This window comes from Armigeres subalbatus, chromosome 3 (genome assembly GCF_024139115.2).
Source record: "Armigeres subalbatus isolate Guangzhou_Male chromosome 3, GZ_Asu_2, whole genome shotgun sequence".
NCBI lineage: Eukaryota > Metazoa > Arthropoda > Insecta > Diptera > Culicidae > Armigeres > Armigeres subalbatus.
This window is the reverse complement of record NC_085141.1, coordinates 291,366,356-291,387,293: the sequence shown is the minus strand read 5'-3', so window position 1 is coordinate 291,387,293 and position 20,938 is coordinate 291,366,356. Positions and strand designations below refer to the sequence as shown.

The window sequence follows — 20,938 nt, the reverse complement described above, 5'->3', positions numbered from 1 at the left end:
AGTCCCGCTATGCCTGGCAGGAGCGTCGAGAGGGGTTGATGCTTCTGCGACACCTCACAAATAGGAGACGTGAAATGGTCTGCCTCGTAGCTGAGGTAAGAGTGGCATAGAAGTCACCAACATAGGGTTGTCTCCGGTAGATAAGTGATATTACTCCGGTGCTGGACGGATGATAATCACACTGATTGAGGACCAACTTAGTCGTGAGATGCCAACTCGGGGTACCTCCTGCAATGTACCTGTCGTACTTGTTGGTGGGCTCGCGACTCAGGTGGGTGAGTGTTGGGGCACATGTTGTGCCAGTGTGTCTTTGTGCACAGGTGGTGCATGGGAAGTACATGGAGAATTGAGGCACGTATGCGCACTTACGTCATGTGTCGTTTTGGAAGGAGTACGTATAGTACTGCCTATCCTCTAAAAGGATCAGGATATTAGAAGAGAGGGTAACTCAAGTAACCAACCGCTATTTGGGTGTGTTTAGTGGATCGGCCTTCCGTCAGCCCCATTCTTACTTACTTACTTATGGATCCTGTACACCTCCGGTGGTGCAAAGGGCCGACTTGAAAGATCTCCATCCTGAGCGATGCCCGGCTATCGCTTTAACCTGTTGCCAGGTTAGATTTCGGTCGACTTCTTTTATTTCTTTATTGAGGCTTCGCCGCCATGAGCCTCTGGGTTTGCCTCTGCTGCGATGTCCCGCTGGGTTCCAGTCTAATGCTTGCTTACAGATTTCGTTTCCGCCCCTACGTAGAGTGTGGCCGACCCAGCCCCACTTCTGATCCCGAATTTCTGTTGTTATCGGCCTCTGGTGACAACGACAATGGAGCTCGTTGTTTGAGATCCAGTTGTGAGGCCACCAGGCCCGAATTATATACCGCAGGCATCTGTTAATGAACACCTGCAGCCGTTGAGTGTTCTCCACTGATACACACCATGTTTCGCTAGGGTATAACAGCACAGATTTCACGTTGGAGTTGAAAAATCGTATTTTGGTGCGTTCACTTATCTGCACTTATCTGCCTGTTTTTCCAGATATTTCTTAAACTCGCAAAGGCAGCCCTTGCTTTCTTGATCCGTGCGCCTATGTCGATCTTGGTACCGCCGTCTGACGCCATTTGGCTACCAAGATATTGGAAGCTTTCAACATTCTCCACTGGTTGCCCGGCTACTGTGAAACTGGAAGGAGTCACCGTGTTTACATCCAACGATTTGGTTTTGTTGACGTTGATGACTAAACCTGCCGAGGAGGAGTGATCGGCAAGGTCGTTGAGTTTACTCTGCATATCAGAGCGCCGTTGCGCGAGTAGTGCAACGTCATCCGCCAATTCGAAGTCGTTTAGGTGCTCCATAGTTACAGGCTGCCATAACAGCCCGCGGTTTGGTTCACGGTCAATCGCATCTACCAGAATCTCATCGATTACGATGAGGAACAGTAACGGTGATAGAATACATCCTTGTTTCACACCAGCTACGACCCGGATAGGGTCGGACAGGACCCCATTGTGCAGCACTCTACACAAAAAGGCCTCGTACTGTGCTTAGATGAGGCCGATGATTTTCTCAGGAACCCCCTTGCGTCTCAGGGCGCCCCACATATTCTCGTGATTGAGACGGTCGAAAGCTTTTTCGTAGTCAATGAATACCAAGTAAAGGGACTCTTGGAATTCGTTGACCTGCTCCAAAATGATGCGGAGCGTGACAATATGGTCCACACAGGATCTCCCGGCACGGAATCCGGCTTGCTGCCGCCGTAGAGTCGCATCGATCTTGTCCTGAATCCGGGCTAGGATAATTTTGCACAGAACTTTGAGAACGGTACACAGCAACCATTCCCTGAGTGAAAATTTCAGGTGTCTGTTTGCAGATTTGCCTCCATACCACTATAAAAAATATATAACGACTTTATTTGGAGATGTGATATTTGGACCTTGACTTTTTTCTTCTCATCGCGCATCGTAGTTGTTTTTGCCCCATCAGTGTAAGGTGAATAATTTTTCTATAACAAATTAAACTTAAGCTTAAGTTTTCCGTTGATTTATAAACATATCCGTTACTGAGCATAAATCATAAACTCCATCAGCTTGCCGATGATATATGCAGCACTATTTCGTAATCCTGACCACTTTGAAGTGCATACCAATCTTGGGATGTTATTATTTTTCCATTTAGTTTCCCGCAACGGATCGACAGAAGTGCAATTGTATATGCTCATAAATTAGTCCTCCGGTTGTAGGACCGCCCGGTCCGTCGTTCCCGTCATCGTCATGGTGATTATCGCACCTCTGCCTCCGTCCCACCTCGTTGCAAGTAATAAGCATGTTAGTTCGGTATGAATTATGGTTTCTAATGTTGGATGCCGAAACAACGAAGCCGGGAACACTTCCGTGTGAAACATTGTTTTGTCCGTAACTGCGGCGCTGCTGTCAGCTTTCAAGAACGATCTGATTGTCGGTCTTTGCTCATTCGCTCATAAAATCACGTCGCATCGATAATAGTCACAGGCCGTGGAAAAATTAGCACGATCGAACGTCGTCAATGCATCGATCATGGCGTCTAACTAAGGCCAGTCATTTCGCCTATTTGCAGAATGACAGGCTCGTTGAATCTTCTCAACCCACGTTCCGGTGGCGGTTTACTATTTGTGACTCACGTCGATGAGAATTTCCTTCAGATACTTACATACACATGTGCCGATGATCGTTGATCTCGCTATCGTGAGTGAGTATCTTCCATCGTTATCGTTCAGATCGCGCGTCAGGCCCAGCAGCCGTTGATGGCAAGGCAAATATGTTTCTTCTTGGGTAAAGGTTCTGCTCTCGATATGAAATAAGAATAAAAAATGAAGCACCGCGTGATGAGATGCAGTTGGCCGGTTTGAGCCATATGCGTACCAGAACAGTGCGTTCATAATTTCGAGCAGGGCTATAAATAATTCAAGCGCACCGCACTCACATAGGGCTGATGATCTTTCCTGTGGCAGTTTTGTTGTGGCCGTACCTACTGATCCGGGTTAGACCGGTCCGGTGGGCGTGCGGTTCGTCAGCTGGGAGAGTCCCATGAATCAGTTTAAATTGCGAGAAACTTGTCTGAGTTCTCGCGCTTTCCAATAGTCGCGGTTATGGTCAACGGCGACATATGTACGTTCGGACGTGATGCGCGCAAAGTGCAAGGAGCGAGTAGAAACGAAGGATAGGAAAGGTCAGTCTTAATTGAACCATGGAACCATATGAACGCTCGGAGACTCTCGCGTATGTGCTCGCAGCAACGCACCACAGATCACACTTCAACGAGACGCTACTGTGTGGGACTGCTAGAACGGTGCGATAATGTCTAGAACGTATGCCTTATGACGGGGGTTGGCAAATGTTCGCCATGACGGAGCATTTGGAAATTATGTGCTGAACGAATTAGATTGAATTGCAATGCTTGCAATATACCATAATTGGAGCCGATTTTCTTTACCGTTTTCTTGAGATTGGCATATAGGGGAGCTGCTCCTGGAATTTATCTCATGGCTCCGATATTCATCCCATCAAAAACAAAGCAATGGAAAGCAATTAGAATTGTTTCTTATTTTTGTGATTTTTTAAGCAGTGCTTGCTGTTGACAAAACTAAGCGACGAAATTGGTGCTGTATTTCTTTGTTTCGCGATGAGATGAATATATGTTCAGTGAGATGGGTATCGGAACAGTTCCCCTACTTCCCCTCTATTGCATTTTTAGAATCTATGGAAAATGGGTATGGTTGTTTTGCTCTTTTTACAAATGTAGAAAAGATGTTGTCTGTCAGCGACGCCTCAAAATGAGCCGATCGAGCATCAAATAGCGTAGACAAATCTTTTACATTACTTTATCTGGAGTCTGGACGTCCATATGATCTGTTATAGCCTGTTCAGATTACGAGCCTAATGGCATTTTATCATGTATTTTTATATCAAAGCTCACTCATCTTCATTTAATATGGCATATCCAAGAAGAAATTAAGAAAAATCGATTATCGCAGATATTCTTCAAAATGTATCGAAAATCGTGAGACAAGGATTTGCTAATCGTGAAACAGGTGCCCCGTCAACCGCGATCTGAAAACCCTACCCTTTTATGTGGTACATAAAACAAGGCTGTTATACGATGCTGGATGCCGCGTTATTTGTTTAAATCAAATGCACACACATCGGACGGTTTGTTATATTTTATTCTTGTTTCCATCCATCCATTCCATTCATAACGAGACGAAATGAGATGATATGAAGGAATGCACCGGAAATGGTTCGGTCGGTTCCTCCTCCCATACAAAACGATGAAACTAAACGCGTGCCCGATTTGTTTTTTCGCTAATGAGCCAACACAGACAGAGAGGGGGCTCAAGCCTTATTGTTTGTAATTCGTTCATGTTTACTTTGCTAGGAAAAAAGGTGCCAAAACTGATAATTTTCGCCATGTGGAATGGGTCATCTGTGGCTGCGTTGCATCATCGCGGCTAATTGGATCGAGCCCGAGCGGGCAAAGATCAAATCATAACTCACTGTATGCAAATAATTTCCCATAAGAGCAGATTCACATCGCTACAGCAGCACCCGCATACCCGTATGGAGACCGATTGAGGGATTTCCAATTAAATCTAAGTTTTTTTTTTGTTAGTAAAGATATTCGAACTGACATTATGAAGATAACGGTGCAACGGTACGATAATAACTACTCGAAATGACAGGCTTGGGGTATGCAGTTTGTGTTTAAAATAAGATGCATTTGAAGTACTGATAGGCAGTTAAAACCTCAATTATTGATGTTTTTACAGCTTGGAAATTCGAAGGAGGCACAATCAGATCCTGTCATATAATTTAGATGGATGAAACAAGTTGGTGGCGCAACATGCACTCAAAGCTAACATGTCGAACATAAAAGTGTTTTACTTGTTTTGCTCGACACGTGTGTGTACTACCCTGTACCAACAATCAATATGAAACTTGTGAATATTTCATGGTTCCAGTTTCACAAGCTATGAGCAACCCTCGGTACCCAGAAATGTCATCACGATTCAGTACGTAAGTTATTGACGACCCCATTTTAGAACAAAGTTTAGCACTGCTTAACCGCCCTGTACTGCCTATGATCGCTGATCGCATACTTCAATCATAAATATTGAATGATATGGAAATGCTAATATCATCTCCCAAACTTAGACGTAGGGCCATGCGCTAATTCGTCCATGGCGCTAATTCCCGTCATATCAGATTCAAATTTACTAAATACTCGCGATTGATCATTTAAATCAATGAAACTATCACCTGGCGAGATAGAAAAAAGTGTACACTATCATCTAAACTCATTCCAGCCACATTCCGGTATTACTTATATTTTTTTTTTCAATTTCGTTTATTTGGTAGGCTCAGGCGTGTATAACACTTTACGGAGCCATTGTTCTTTGTGATATATACAATCAATATCATTTTATTATACGGTTAGTAAGAGGGGGGTAGAAGCCAGCGTACTCGTGGTGACTCGAGGTTAGTTTACAATGTTTAAGGATGGACGGGGCTTAGGATTTGGGATCAGGAAATTTCAGCTTCTCATCCGGGCATTTGGCGTCAGTGACGATGTGGCGTGTCGTCGTGCTCGAGGAATGGTTCGACTGGGAGCATCTTCCGGATGGCAAGAGCTATGGAGCTCTACGGAACAAAAAGGCAGAGACAGAACAAAAAAAAAACTTTAAAGAAAGAAAAAAAAAAAACAAAATGTTAGATTTTGATGTCAGAAGCACAAAGAAAACTATAAATGGCCTGCATATAGACAACATCACGATCTCCCAAAACACCGCGAACTTCCCTGAAGGGTTGTTTACCTCGGGCCACAAGGGTAGTTACTTATATATTGTAGACAGTATAAGTTCGTAACCAAACCAAAGATCAATTTACTCAATTGAAAAATGATACATGCTCTCTGTGGTACAAAGAATGGAATGCGTTCACAACATATGCTCTTAATTATCCAAGAAAATCCTGGAGTAAGGCCTTTCGATCTAGACGCGTAACCAAAGATCAATTTACTCAATTGAAAATTGGTGCATGCTCTCTGTGGTACAAAGAATGGAATACGTTCACAACAACAGCAACTGCGGGGGCAGCAGGGACTATGTCCAAGGGCTTGACGATCCCTCCCCAGGCCATCTGCGAGTTGTGGCGCCTGCCTAGGATGTGGTGGGGTTTGACAGTGGGCCCTGTTAAACCTCTATAAAAAGCTGCATGAATCCGCAAGTAGGCTCCGCCAAAGCGACCGTGTGCCGCTCAAAGCGCACAAGCCCAAGTCCTGGTGTTAGGTGGGACGCTAAACAGCCCTGACACGACGGCCCTCCGGCGAGACAGGAGGTTTGCACAGGCCCAATAAGCCGCCTGGAAAACCAATAATTACGAACAATATAAGGGATAATGCGACTCGATATAATCGGCAAAGACCTAGGCGACGAATAAAGCTTGGAACATGGAACTGCAAGTCGCTAGGTTTCGCAGGTTGCGACTAGGGTTTTAGTACCGGGAGTATCGGTACCGGAATTCCCGGGAATACCGCCCAATTTTCGGTACCGAAATACCGGTACTGGCTTAATGAAAGTACCGGTATTTTCGGTACTAAGGAAAAAGTTTTGGTTAAAACTTCCGATGGTTAAAACCTCATTTTTGAATGCAGCAGCTAGTAAGAAAGATATATTTTTTTTTTCTAAAATTTCAAACACCTGACAATAGAGGTAATAAACTATAGAGGACGATTGTCGCTGCGGTTCTTTTTGTTATCGTCCCCAAACATGTTGGCTACCTATCTGTCAAAACGTACTAATTATTCCTTCGTTGACATTTAGTGCCCTATCCTTACCAGCAAAAGATGTTTCGCCAGTGACGACAGCGACAATCAGTTAGGACAAACGTCAGGCGTCCGATGACGTACCTCAAGACTATCAAACCGCAACGACATCGTCACATCCAAAAAAATCGTCACACTTCATCAGTATTTTTCCAAATCGTCCCCGCTTGAGGCAAGAGTGTTCCTGTAAGTTCGATTACTGCACCAGGATTCGTAAAGATTGTAAGACAAAAGTTAACTTACAACGACTCAGAAAAAGCTGAAAGGAAAATACTTGTTATTGCTTCATGATTCAATAGCAACAGTTCGCCCTACTTCTGTAGACTCAGAAAGAGCTTTCTCTGTTTCTGGAAGCTTCGCTACTAAAATACGATCCCTTATGTCTGACGAAACATTGCATATGCTGTGCGTTTTGAAAGCATATTTCAAGGAAAAGGACAAGCTCCAAGACAAGTGTTGAATACATACAAAGCAATGAATAAAGTTTGAATCGTTACCATTTAATTCTGTATTTTTATTGATTTTAATGATTTTCGAAAAAAAATCTTCCAGTACCGGTATTTTCCCGGTACTCCCGGTACTGAGGGGTTCAGTACCGTAGTACCGGGACTCACCAAAAAGGGTCAGTACTAAAAACTCTAGTTGCGACAGGATGATCTACGATGAATTACATCCCCGCAACTTCGACGTTGGGGCGCTGTAGGAGATTTGCTGGACAGGACAGAAAGTGTGGAAAAGCGGGCATCGGGCGGCTACCTTCTACCAAAGCTGTGGCACCACCAACGAGCTGGGAACCGGCTTCATAGTGCTGGGAAAGATGCGCCAACGCGTGATTGGGTGGCAGCCAATCAACGCAAGGATGTGCAAGCTGAGGATTAAAGGCCGTTTCTTCAACTATAGCATCATCAACGTGCACTGCCCACACGAAGGGAGACCCGACGACGAGAAAGAAGCGTTCTACGCACAGCTGGAGCAGACATACGATGGATGCCCACTGCGGGACGTCAAAATCGTCATCGGTGACATGAACGCGCAGGTAGGAAGGGAGGAAATGTATAGACCGGTCATCGGACCGGATAGTTTGCACACCGTATCGAACGACAACGGCCAACGATGCATAAACTTCGCAGCCTCCCGTGAAATGGTAGCCCGAAGCATCTTCTTTCCCCGCAAAAATATCCACAAGGCCACATGGAGATCACCTAACCAAGAAACGGAAAACCAAATCGACCACGTTCTAATCGACGGTAAATTCTTCTCCGACATCACGAACGTCCGCACTTACCGCAGTGCGAATATTGAATCCGACCACTACCTCGTTGTAGTATGCCTGCGCTCAAAACTCTCGACGGTGTACAACACGCGTCGAAGTCGGAAGCCGCGGCTTAACATTGGGCGGCTACAAGACGGTAGACTAGCCCAAGAATACGCGCAGCAGCTGGAAGTGGCACTCCCAACGGAAGAGCAGCTAGGCGCAGCGTCTCTTGAAGATGGCTGGAGAGATATTCGATCCGCCATTGGTAGCACCGCAACCGCTGCACTTGGCACGGTGCACCCGGATCAGAGAAACGACTGGTATGACGGCGAATGTGAGCAGTTAGTGGAAGAGAAGAATGCAGCATGGGCGAGATTGCTGCAACACCGCACGAGGGCGAACGAGGCACGATATAAACAGGCGCGGAACAGACAGAACTCGATTTTCCGGAGGAAAAAGCGTCAGCAGGAAGATTGAGACCTTGAAGAGATGGAGCAACTGTACCGCACTAATAACACACGAAAGTTCTATGAGAAGTACCACAGCCTGATATGTGTAAGAACATAAACGGGAACCTTCTTACGAACGAGCGTGAGGTGATCCAAAGGTGGCGGCAGCACTACGAAGAGCACCTGAATGGCGATGTGGCAGACGAAGATGACGGTATGGTGATGGACCTGGGGGAACGCGCGCAGGACATAATTCTACCGGCTCCGGATCTCCAGGAAATCCAGGAGGAGATCGGCCGGCTGAAGAACAACAAAGCCCCTGGGGTTGCCCAACTACCAGGAGAGCTATTTAAACACGGTGGTTAGGCACTGGCTAGAGCGCTGCACTGGGTCATTACCAAGATTTGGGAGGAGGAAGTTTTGCCGCAGGAGTGGATGGAAGGTGTCGTGTGTCCCATCTACAAAAAGGGCGATAAGCTGGATTGTAGCAACTACCGCGCAATCACATTGCTGAACGCCGCCTACAAGGTACTCTCCCAAATTTTATGCCGTCGACTAGCACCAATTGCAAGGGAGTTCGTGGGGCAGTACCAGGCGGGTTTCATGGGCGAACGCTCCACCATGGACCAGGTGTTCGCCATTCGCCAAGTACTGCAGAAGTGCCGCGAATACAACGGGCCCACACATCATCTATTCATCGACTTCAAAGCCGCATATGATACAATCGATCGGGACCAGCTATGGCAGCTAATGCACGAAAACGGATTTCCGGATAAACTGACACGGTTGATCAAAGCGACGATGGATCGGGTAATGTGCGTAGTTCGAGTTTCAGGGGCATTCTCGAGTCCCTTCGCAACCCGCAGAGGGTTACGGCAAGGTGATGGTCTTTCGTGTCTGCTATTCAACATCGCTTTGGAAGGGGTAATACGAAGAGCAGGGATTAACACGAGTGGTACAATTTTCAATAAGGCCATCCAGCTATTTGGCTTCGCCGACGACATAGATATTATGGCACGTAGCTTTGAGAAGATGGAGGAAGCCTACATCAGACTGGAGAGGGAAACCAAGCGGATCGGACTAGTCATCAACACGTCGAAGACGAAGTACATGATAGGAATAGGTTCAAGAGAAGAAAATGTGAGCCACCCACCGCGAGTTGGCATCGGTGTTGACGAAATCGAGGTGACTGCCGAAAATGATACCAGCAGAGAAATTCGGAGACGTATAGTGGCTGGAAATCGTACATACTTTGGACTCCGCAAGACGCTCCGATCGAATAGAATTCGCCGCCGTACCAAACTGACAATCTACAAAACGCTCATTAGACCGGTAGTCCTCTACGGACACGAGACCTGGACGATGCTCGTGGAGGACCAACGCGCACTCGGAGTTTTCGAAAGGAAAGTGCTGCGTACCATCTATGGTGGGATGCAGATGGCGGACGGTACGTGGAGGAGGCGAATGAACCACGAGTTGCATCAGCTGTTGGGAGAACCACCCATTGTTCACACCGCGAAAATCGGTCGACTGCGGTGGGCCGGGCACGTAGCCAGAATGTCGGACAATAACCCGGTGAAAATGGTTCTCGACAACGATCCGACGGGCACAAGAAGGCGAGGTGCGAAGCGGGCAAGGTGGATCGATCAGGTGGAAGATGATTTGCGGACCCTCCGTAGACTGCGTGGCTGGCGACGTGTAGCCATGGACCGAGCCGAATGGAGAAGACTCTTATATACCGCACAGGCCACTTCGGCCTTAGTCTGAATAAATAAATACTAATCTCCTCCTCTCTGTTGCTCTACTGTAAAAACCCATAAAGAACTGTCATTGTTTGTGTGAAGAATTTTGCTTCGACTTCACGAATTGATTGTTGGCTTAACACGGAAGAAAAAAAGTACCCAAAATTGAGTATTTTTAAACTTAATTTTGAGTTATTTTTTTTCTTCTCTTTCATCCACTCTTTCTTTTGTTGTCAAAAACAAAAGAGCCAAACAATCCAACGACGCTAGTTCAATACGGGAAGCCAATTTTGAGTTTTATTACCTGAGGTCGAAATTGAGTGAATTAAACTTACATTTGGGTTAATAAATTTTCCGTTGGGTACTTTTTTAACATGGGTGTAAAGGCAAACTACTTCGACCCTACTTACTCAATTTTGGCTTCCCGTACGGATGTTCGAGGTTGGGTGAATTAAAATCACTATTGGGTAGTTTATTTCTTCCGTGTAGATAGATATATCGAACATTCTAAACTCTTTCAGTAGTAACCAGACAAAAGTCATTCACTCTGAATCATTCAAACAGATCAAAATGTAGCATACGAAAAAAAAATTGAATTAATTTATACCTGTATTCCGCGCGCGAGGCTAAAATTCTTGTAGACTACACAAAGAAAAGTTAATTTAATAATTACGTCAAGAAAATATAAAATCCATCACCATCATCATCGAGGCGATCGTTGTAGTCGTTAATGTCGCAATAACAAAAAATAAAATTAAAATAAAACACACAAAAGTATCCGTTGGGTAAAACTTCGTCAAAACTTAAATTAGTTAAACAATGTCATCAAAAAAATTTTTTTTGGAGAAAAACGATTTTTTCTCTTAGAACATTTTTGGGACTTCAATGCCGGACGATACGCAAACGTTTTCGTAGCCAAAAATATCCCGCTATGCAAAATTTGAGCTAAATCGGACATGATTTAGTGGTGCTCAAAATTAGTCAAAACCTTATTTTTTTCTCACAAGTGGGGATTTTTTTTTGTTTTTTGATGCCAAAGGACTCAAAATGCATGAAACTTTGGGATTTTTTTTTTTTGAAAAAAAAAATCGACTGTTTTGGGACTTTGAAAAAATTTCTTATGACGAAAACAATTTTTCATCGAATTTAAAAACCGAACGTTACGCAAACATTTCCTAAGCCCTAAAATATGCCCCTATACAAAATTTGAGCTCCATCGGACATGATTTAGGGGTGCTCAAAATCTTGCCATCAAAATTTTGATTTTTTTGTAACTTGATCTTTACACGTTGTGTTTTGAATTCATGCGGTACCGCGTAAAAATAAACCTCAGTGTAATAAACATTGCCTAGCAATCTGATAATTTTCTCCGTAAATCTGATCTCAAAAATTTTCAAAGTTACAAAAAATTCAAAACTTTGATAGCAAGATTTTGAGCACCCTAAATCTTGTCCGATGGAACTCAAATTTTGCATAGGGGTATAGGGTTTCTTACCCCATTCCCGGCCTAACATGCGTACGACTGCATTATTCAATTGATATTTATGACAGGAAGCAACTTTTCCTGAATTTTGTGGGCTGTATAATACTGCATTGGGGTTCACTTCTGCTTAAAAAATAGCTATTCGTGCTAAATATCGTTTAAAAAAGCTTTTATTTGATTTAAATTAACGAGGTGCAGCACTCATTTCAGTCCTAGCGATTTCCATTCGGCATATCATAAAACCAGTTCCCGGCCTAAGCAAAATTTTACTCAATTTCTCAACATTTTTCTCTCATTCTCTCTCGGGACGGTAGAAAATGCGACGTAAACAAAAATATGCACGTTCCACGACAACAAGATGCCAGATGGTATCATTCATAATCATTTTTATTTGGTTGAGAAGATATATTTACTCATCCAAATTTTTTCCAAATACTTAAAAACAATATTTTTTTCACCTTTTGAAATCGAGAAAATTATAAATAACATGATAGCGTCAACGTATTAGACAGTTTTCCTATTAACGATGAAGGATCATTTTCATTCTCCTGGCCTTTTGGCAGCACGGTGCGGCTAGAAGTTTTTGGGCCGAGGTGATTTTTTGTTCGGTTTGAGAATATATTTTTTAATGTATTCTAATTATGTTTATATAAGTTCTAGTGATACGTTCTAGTGATTAGATTGAAGTGCGTGTGTTAAGCATTATGGTGTGTTGATTAAAAGCTTGAAGCAATGATTGTAACGAGCACTAGGACGATTTTCAGGTAGGTGTTTATTTGATGATACCGTTTTGTAAAAGTGGAAAGAATCACTCCGGCTCAGTGGTGTGGCATCGGAGAGCGAGATTTTGAAATCTACATTTTTATTTTCTACAATTGGATCAATTAGGAGTAAAACAAGTGATTGAAAAATATTGAGTATTGTGAAAAATAAATGGGAGACTTTTTAAAAATTATCAATCATAAACCTACGGCTTCCAAACAGTATGAATCATTAGTTTTCTGTGCAGTGAGCCGGGAACCGGGTCCATAGGCCCAAGTAGTGATTTACCCTATTTTAGGGCTTAAAAAATGTCTGCGTAACGTCCGGTTTTTAAATTCGATGAAAAATTGTTTTCGTCATAAGAATTTTTTTCAATGTCCCAAAACAGTAGATTTTTTTTTCAAAAACAAAAAAAAAAATCTCAAGGTTTCATGCATTCATGCAGTCCTTTGGCATCAAAAAACAAAACAAAAATTCCCCCTTGTGAGAAAAAAAAAGTTTTGATTAATTTTGAGCACCCCTAAATCATGTCCGATTTAGCTCAAATTTTGCCTAGGGGGATATTTTTGGCTACGAAAACGTTTGCGTATCGTCCGGTGTTAAAATTTGATGAAAAAGTCCCCAAAATGTTCTAAGAGAAAAAAATAATTAAAAAATTTGTGAGTAATGTCGTTTTTTGAAATATGATGACATTTTTCTCCCCACACATTCCATTGGCACCCTAATGTAGATATAAACGGAAATCTGTGTGTTGAATCGCTGAGGAGTGAAGAACCGTACTAAAGTTTGAACAGCTATATTTTAAGTTTGACTTAGTTTGGTATAGTTTACATTTCTGATAGGTTACTCACATTTCAGTAACGCTTTACTTTTGAATGGCCTTTCAGGTCCGCACACAACTGATCTATAGAGTGTGGTTAAGTATAACCCAGGATAGTTGTAATTAAGTCATATTGCATGTTCATAGTTTAATTCAGATTAGAATTACCTTTCCAAGTTGTACATAGATTGGCCCAGGACACAAAAGTTGTCGAATTCCAATTCCCAGGATTTACCTTTTGGTGCCTCAATCTCTCGAAATTTCAGCTCGATCGCTTGTTGCATAAGCTGGCGCATTTGATTTGAAGTTTGTATGGGGATTTCAGCCAAAATATATAGGAAAATACACCTCCGTCACTTATTCGATCTGGAAATTGGTTCTGAATGCTCGATTGAGCTCAAATTTGCAAAAAGGACAGTTGGTATGTTCCAGAACAATTTCGCAGAAGATTTTACGATGATTAAATGAACCCTAACTGAGCACTAACAAATTGATTGAAATCTAACAAATTATCGATCACACCACATACTTTATTACACTTGAGTTCGATTGACTTGATTTGTCAATTCTGATCGTTGACGTCTCGTCTAGAGTGTGTTGCCCATAGACTGGCCGCTTGCCGCCTAACGCTTAGACAATCGTGTTGTCAATTTACTCAAGGGGTTTGTTAAACACTGAGAAAATGGTGAAGCTAAATGCACGTGTTGAAGATTCTAACAGATTACAGATTAAAAACAAAATTCAGTTTTGCGATTGAAATTCCATGTTGCAAGATGATTGTAAAACTTTTTCAAACAGAACTTCAACATTCATGAGAAGGACCCTTAACTACCCAAGAAAAATCTACGAATGTTAGAAAGAATCCCGTTTCTGTAGATAAAGTTGTTTTTCCGAAAAAAAATACAATTTGTAGCTTTGGTTTAAAATTAACTTGTTGCTAGTCGGAACAAATATTCGGCTAGCCTTATTGCGCTTTTTGCACTTTATAAGAGTTCTGCGAGATTTTTTTTCTCACAGTCATCTTTTTCTCACACTCAATACACTCAAAAAAGTTTGATTTTCCGTGTATAATATTTGTGTGTGAGTGCTCAATCTGAAAACAAATAGACGTCAAATCATGGCGGGAATCGATTTAGTATACACGCTTACATATGACCAGTGGCGCCGGGATAAATACGCATAACGCATAAATTTGCCTTAGTAGGACAATCAAAGCATTGTCCTACCCATGATTATGGTAAGAACAAATGAAGTCATTGACTGGCAAGAATCTGTGTGTTACCAAATGGTGACTTCAAAGTTAATCGGAGTCATCAGAATAATGGCGTTTCTGGGATTCTAAAGGAATAGAGTACTGATTGTTCTTTAGAACTTTAAGCACCTTATAATCCCGAAAGCGCTCAAGATGTCAAAAGCAAGAATATTTTCGATCATTTAGTAATCTGGACTCGATCATTTAGTAATTTGTCAATAACACATTCCATAGGCTGAATTCCAAAATGTGTTGTATGCTGGATTTTTAGCGTGAAGGTTTTTCTACAATTCTGCGGAACTAGTCATTCTTTGAATTCCTCTGATAACAAAATTAAAGCGTTAGTTGCAGTAACTTGTAATAGATAATAACAAAATATCAATTATTTAAATTTAGTTGCTGCAACTAGGGCAAATAATTAACTATTAGGCAGAGTTGTAGAAAACCTTCACACAGCTTTGCACTAAAAGTTCACCATACTACACATTTTGGAATTCGGCCTCTGGAATAAGTTATTGACAAACTACTAAATGATCGCACCCAGATCACTAAATGATCAAGAATATCTTTAGGCTAAAAGTTTTCCAGAAATGAAAGAATAGTAAGGGGGTCCCGTAGCGTAGTTGGCTACACGTCCGCCTTATAAGCGAATGGTCATGGGTTCGATTCCCAGCCCCTCCACCAAACCCTCGTCAGTCTCCGGATGCGCAGCCCATGCGGTAGCGTATTGGGGAACGCGCCTCAACGTTACCCGGATTAAATGGCAACCAAACAATGCAACGATCATTGGGTACACGACATGGACAAACGGACACAATGGACACGAGAAGATGAAGTGGCAACGACAACAATAACAAATAATGGATATCTGAAAATAGATTCTGTGGATTCTGTTCAGCAAAATACCATAGTAGATTACGGTACAGTAGCGGACACAGAGGACAGAGGACACAGAGTGCCTACCAAATATAATATATGAATACAAAAAAAATGAAAGAATAGTTGTTGAAATCAGCAAATGCGATTAATTAAAAATTTTGAAAGTTATGGTAAATAAAGTACGTTTAAATGGATTATAAGAAGCCCACGGAAAAAAAGTTTCTACAAACCTCAAAAGATTAATTGAAAACTGAAGAACAACAGATCTGCTTCGTCATGAATTCTGAGCTCCCATAAAGATTCTTAGACAATCATACGATTTCCTGGATGTTCGCTTAGAATCGGTAGATCCATAACGATTTTGTATGTTATGTTATGACATAAATTGATTGAATCCATTGAATATCCATGCAAATTTCAACTTCTATTGGAAACTTGTAAAAATGTTCGATAATCGTAAGAATTCAAACATGTATGTCATCAAATCCTTGAACAATCTTGGAAAAACAACATTTATCCTGAAAAACGTAGAAAATATTCGATGGCAAGCTCGTTCCATTCGTAATCCGTATGTCTTAGTTCTTTCTGTGTTTCACGTTGTACCAAACCGTTTCTTACTGTTATACCTTCTACACTAACAGCTCCAAAACCTCTCGTGGCACCTATAAGAGGTCGTAGAGTTCTCGGCACCTCTGTGATAACGGATGGAAGTGATGCTACTCCCATACCAAAGTCTAGGCTTGTAACACCCATAAATTTGTGCGAATCGATTTAAGCTAATGCTGATATCAGAACTAGAAATCGACCCAAATCAACATTCCCTAGTTGTCCTACCCACGACTCGGAACGTGGATGCGCCTCTGCATATGACTAACGAGTAATGAGTTATAATTGGGTAAATTTCAGTAACAAAAATCGATCAACCCGAATTGAGAGTGGGTGTGAGAAAAAGAAGCGGGCAAATCACAATCTACACATCAGGGTTGTAAATTTTCGGCAGCACTGGATGAAGGTGATGTTTTTTTATATCATGTTTTTATTTTCTTCCTGCTTTGAAATCAACCTCACATTCCCGGAGAGACAGAAAAGTAAACAACAGAACTCACATCACCCACTGCGCCGCGACGATGAAATTTACCACAGCAAAATGTACACATTCACCCAGCAAATTGAAAAAAATCACCACGCGTTTAAATGGGCCACTCACAGTCATACGGTATGGCGCGAACTGAGCAGCCTGTCAGAGCGACTTGTGAGTGGCTGAATGCGAAATTGAACTGTCGGTGTTGGGAATGATTTTTCGGCTGCACCCAGTCGCACTCACCACGGTGGCGATGAAGGCGACTGCAGATTATACTGAGATCCATGTTTTTCACTGCATTGACTGTGAAATATTTCTACCCTGCTACACATAACTCTTCAAATTGGTGAAATCGGCAATATATTATCACCCTGAAAGATTTTCTACAACCGGAGATAATTTGCATGTTTTCTAGTCACTCTGAACAGCAATATCAAGCTCTATCTGGAATAAGAGCGAATGTCGCAAGAGAGAGTTCTCTTCGCCGATTTCCCCTAAAAAAAAGTGACAAGCAGATGTTTTCTTCGCGATTTATTACCTTAGAACTGAACTAAGGTGATAAACCACGAAGAAATTCGCTGCTTGTCACTTTTATTTAAAAGAGTGGAAGTCGACGAAGAGAATCATCTCTTGTAACATTCGCCCTTTTACCAGATAGAGCTTGAATATGTCTTATTTTTTTCCAATATTTCCTATACTTAGAAATCCTAATTCCCATTCATATGCCTGCCAGATGATTTTGCCTATGTGCATTGAGAAACAAGAGAACATATTTTGTTTCCTTCTAATCAATATTGAGATAGTGGCGGATGCAGATAAGGAAGTACACCATGCAGGAGCGTACGTTTAATTAAAATTAACTGATAAATCAGTATTTCAAAATAGAAATGTAGTATATTTTGTCCTTGGCTTTAGAAAAAAATCTTATATTTAGAATTATGAAAACTGTCGTAAAAATTCGTTGATTTTATCGCCTGGGTCCTACTTCATATAGCAGACACAATGCCTCATTTACGTTTCCTGGAAATCCTCAACTTACCACATTATCATCAAAATCCCACGTCTTCGGTTGATTCCCATTCGATCGCGAAGGCACGAACGGTTTCCCAACTACGGCTATGCAGCAGAACGCAATCACAATTGAAATGATGCTCTCCGCGCGAGCCCATCCAGGAAATGCCAAGTTCCTGTTGACATCGCGCCTACTTCCTGATACCGAAGCCATTGTCGCTGATGACCTCGCTGGAACTTATTCAGATTTTTTTTCCGTTTTTCAACACGATACCTTCTTCTTCGAAAAAGAACTTTTTTCTTATGCTTTGTTTTGACCACAACACAAAACCAACCCACTGGAAAGCGCACTTCCGAACTTAGCATCTTTTCGTGCTTGATTAGCAATTTTTCTTCCCTTCTTCACCGAGCTTCTTCGTCGTAACCTAAACTGGATTTTGCGGACACTGGCACTGACCGACACCTTCCTTTAATTAATTGCACGTTTTGCTGGACACGACCCGAACATTCTTCGAAGACATACGAGACTTTTGGTTACATATTTGCCTTTTACTCATTTGCTGCACTTCACATTATAAAACCTTGATGAGGTTTTTTATTATGGATCTGGCGCCTTAACCCTCGTAATTTATATTATTCCAAATATGTGTGTATAGTAAAAACCAGCTGATTCTGATGCGGGGAATGGGGTAAGGGATGCCACACAGAATTCTGGCGTCAACGGCGGCGAGACATTGATGTTGCGTATCCTGTATGTATAGAAGCCGAAGGATCCCAAAGCGGTAAAACACTTTCATTCATAAAGAATCCCCATCCGGTGGTGACGTCCTTGCGCAGAATCCTGGATGAATCATACAATGGCACAATGCCCCGCTGATGACTTGTTTACGTTTTGAAATTTGAAACCAACCTCCGATCCGAACAGGTGATAGTTGCAATGCCGGTAGCACCTAAATTTGGGCACTTTTTCAAAAAATGATTTACGATATTCGAAGGGTTGTTGATTGAATGAATTTAATTCCAGCAGCCGGATGCGATTTCAACTCTAGGACACTCGAACTCAAGCAAACACTTCATAACCATTCGCTTTCGTCGCGATTCGCAATAAATAAGGACACCACTTCACGCGACAATGGCAATAACATTCACTTCATTATCGGACTTCCAGCACGCAGGCGCTGATTTTCACGTTTTCCACCCTCCTTTTAAATTGGATTCACGAGGAAGACCAACTGCCCTATTTAGTGTCAAATAATGGAAACTAAAACAATTCTCTCGGGATTGAGACGGCAGCGAGACGAAAAAAAACGTAAACAAAAATTTCAAAACCTAAACAAGCCGGGTCACAGTATGGACTCAGCTCAACCACGCACACAGAAATCCGACCGAACCAATCGCTGGAATGGACCGCATAGTACTGAATGAAGCATGAATTGTTGAGACGGAGCTTACTCTGCGTTGGTTCTTGCGTACGGCCTATGGCAGGAAAAAGGAAAACAAAAGTCAAGCTACTGATCTACCACACACGCGATCATTAATACACACGTGCGCTGATGTATACGCCAAACCACGCCGAGCTGATCAAATACGGATGAATTATGGAATGAACATGATCATTTCTGATCACTACGGAACTGGAACGATGAATGCGAGCAGTGCCGATGCCTTGAGGGACAATTTTTTTAGCATCAGTGCTCATCTGCAGTCAAAGAACCAGAGCGTTAATGAATAAAGCTTCCAGTGAATGATTAAATTTGTTATGATTAAATTATTCAACTCTATGATTAAAGATTATGAATAATGATTTATTCGTTTTTGACAATGATTAATGATTATGATTAACGATTAAATTAATTTTTGACAATGATTAACGATTATGATTAATGAATAAACGTTTAGAGTGTGATTAACGATTACCAATCATGATTAAATGTGGACACAATATGTGTATGATTAATGATTAAAGATCGATATGATTAATGATTAATGATTATGAATAATCAAATTGAATAATTTGCATAGTGTTCAGAAAGCAAGTAACCTTTATTCCAAATTGGGTTATTAAAAGGTATAAAAATTATATGATTATGATTAAATATTAATGAATAAAAGCGAAATAATGCAATGATTAGAATTGATGATTAATGATTAAACGCAAAATAATTATGAATATGATTAATGATTAATGATTAATTGTAGAATTCTATGATTAACGATTAGTGATTAATGATTAAATCGTACTTTTTGTATGATTATGATTAATGAATAATGATTAAAACACCCATTATTCATTAATCATGATTAAATCTATGATTAATCACTAATGCTCTGCAAAGAACTACAGGTGGTGAACGGGTGAAATTGTGATAATTTGTATATTTCAAAAGTAAAACACAAATCATGTCAACAAATGGCTGTGTTTATGTCTAAAGATTGATAATTGATACATTTTTATCTTAAAACCGACTAATTTCATGCATTTCTTCTAAAATTCCGGCCCCTAGTCTATGCTAGTTCGCCGACGGCCGGGCTGATCCACACCCGCGACGGTTATGCACCAAACTTCCTGACTCGAATCCTCCTGACTCCCCCCGGCGTCGAGGGTGGTCCACCAGTTCCGGTGAAGGAAACTTCCACACTGGTGGTGCTCCGACTACCGGCGGCAATCGCAGGGGACGCTTTTACGCTTTGCGCCGACTTCGTCTTCAGGGGCCCTACATACCCGAAGCGCTTTCTTGTTCTGTGCTCTTTCACTTCTTCTAAAATTGCGGTCCCTAGCTTAGGCTAGTTCGCCGACTGATGGCTTGCTGCTACGTTGTCTCGATCCCTCGGTGGTTGTGCCACAAACTTCCTAACTCGAATCCCCCCGATTCCACCGGCGTCGAGGTGGTGTACTAGTTTCGGTGAAGGAAACTTCCGCAGTGATCGCAGGGGACGCTTTCGCACATTGCGTCAGCTTCGTCTTCGGGTTGCATAGGTGGTCCGACAGTTCCGATGGAGGATGACGTCCACACTGGCGGTGCCCTACATACCCGAAGCACTTCCTTCTTCTTTCTTATTTCTTCAGCAGGTTGGCTGATCGAGTGCCGGTCCGACGATTCCGGTTGGCAGAAGACTTCCGGTTCACCGGTGCCCCAACGCTGCGCTAAATTTTCCTCCGAACTGACGCCTAATTGCTAGTCCTTTCTCCATCTACTCTGCAGCTCTGACAGTATTTGCGTCGAGACTCGGCTTACCGCATTCCACGTTACACATTCGCTGTGAGATGTTGTCCGCCCGTATGGCAGACATTCCTCTACGCACTTCCGCAAATCTTGGGCAATCCAATACCACGTGTTCTGGAGTCTTCTCTAGG

At 42.2% G+C, this 20,938-nt stretch overlaps 1 protein-coding gene across 3 annotated transcripts in view; it reads right to left on the bottom strand.

Annotated features, from left to right (window-relative positions):
* Positions 1-18,991, bottom strand: part of LOC134220283 (matrix metalloproteinase-2-like) — a 261,279-nt gene extending 242,288 nt beyond the window's left edge. The window contains exons 1-2 of one of the 3 annotated variants that reach the window (XM_062699296.1): positions 18,913-18,991; positions 17,612-18,424 (exon numbers count right to left, since the gene is read on the bottom strand). In XM_062699296.1, the coding sequence (XP_062555280.1) occupies positions 17,612-17,797 (186 nt within the window). In that variant the 5' untranslated portion in view covers positions 17,798-18,424; positions 18,913-18,991. Of the gene's footprint in view, positions 1-17,611 lie in introns of all 3 variants that reach the window. The other 2 variants (XM_062699294.1, XM_062699293.1) reach the window with 2 other exon arrangements.
* Between the last annotated feature and the right edge of the window lie 1,947 nt (positions 18,992-20,938).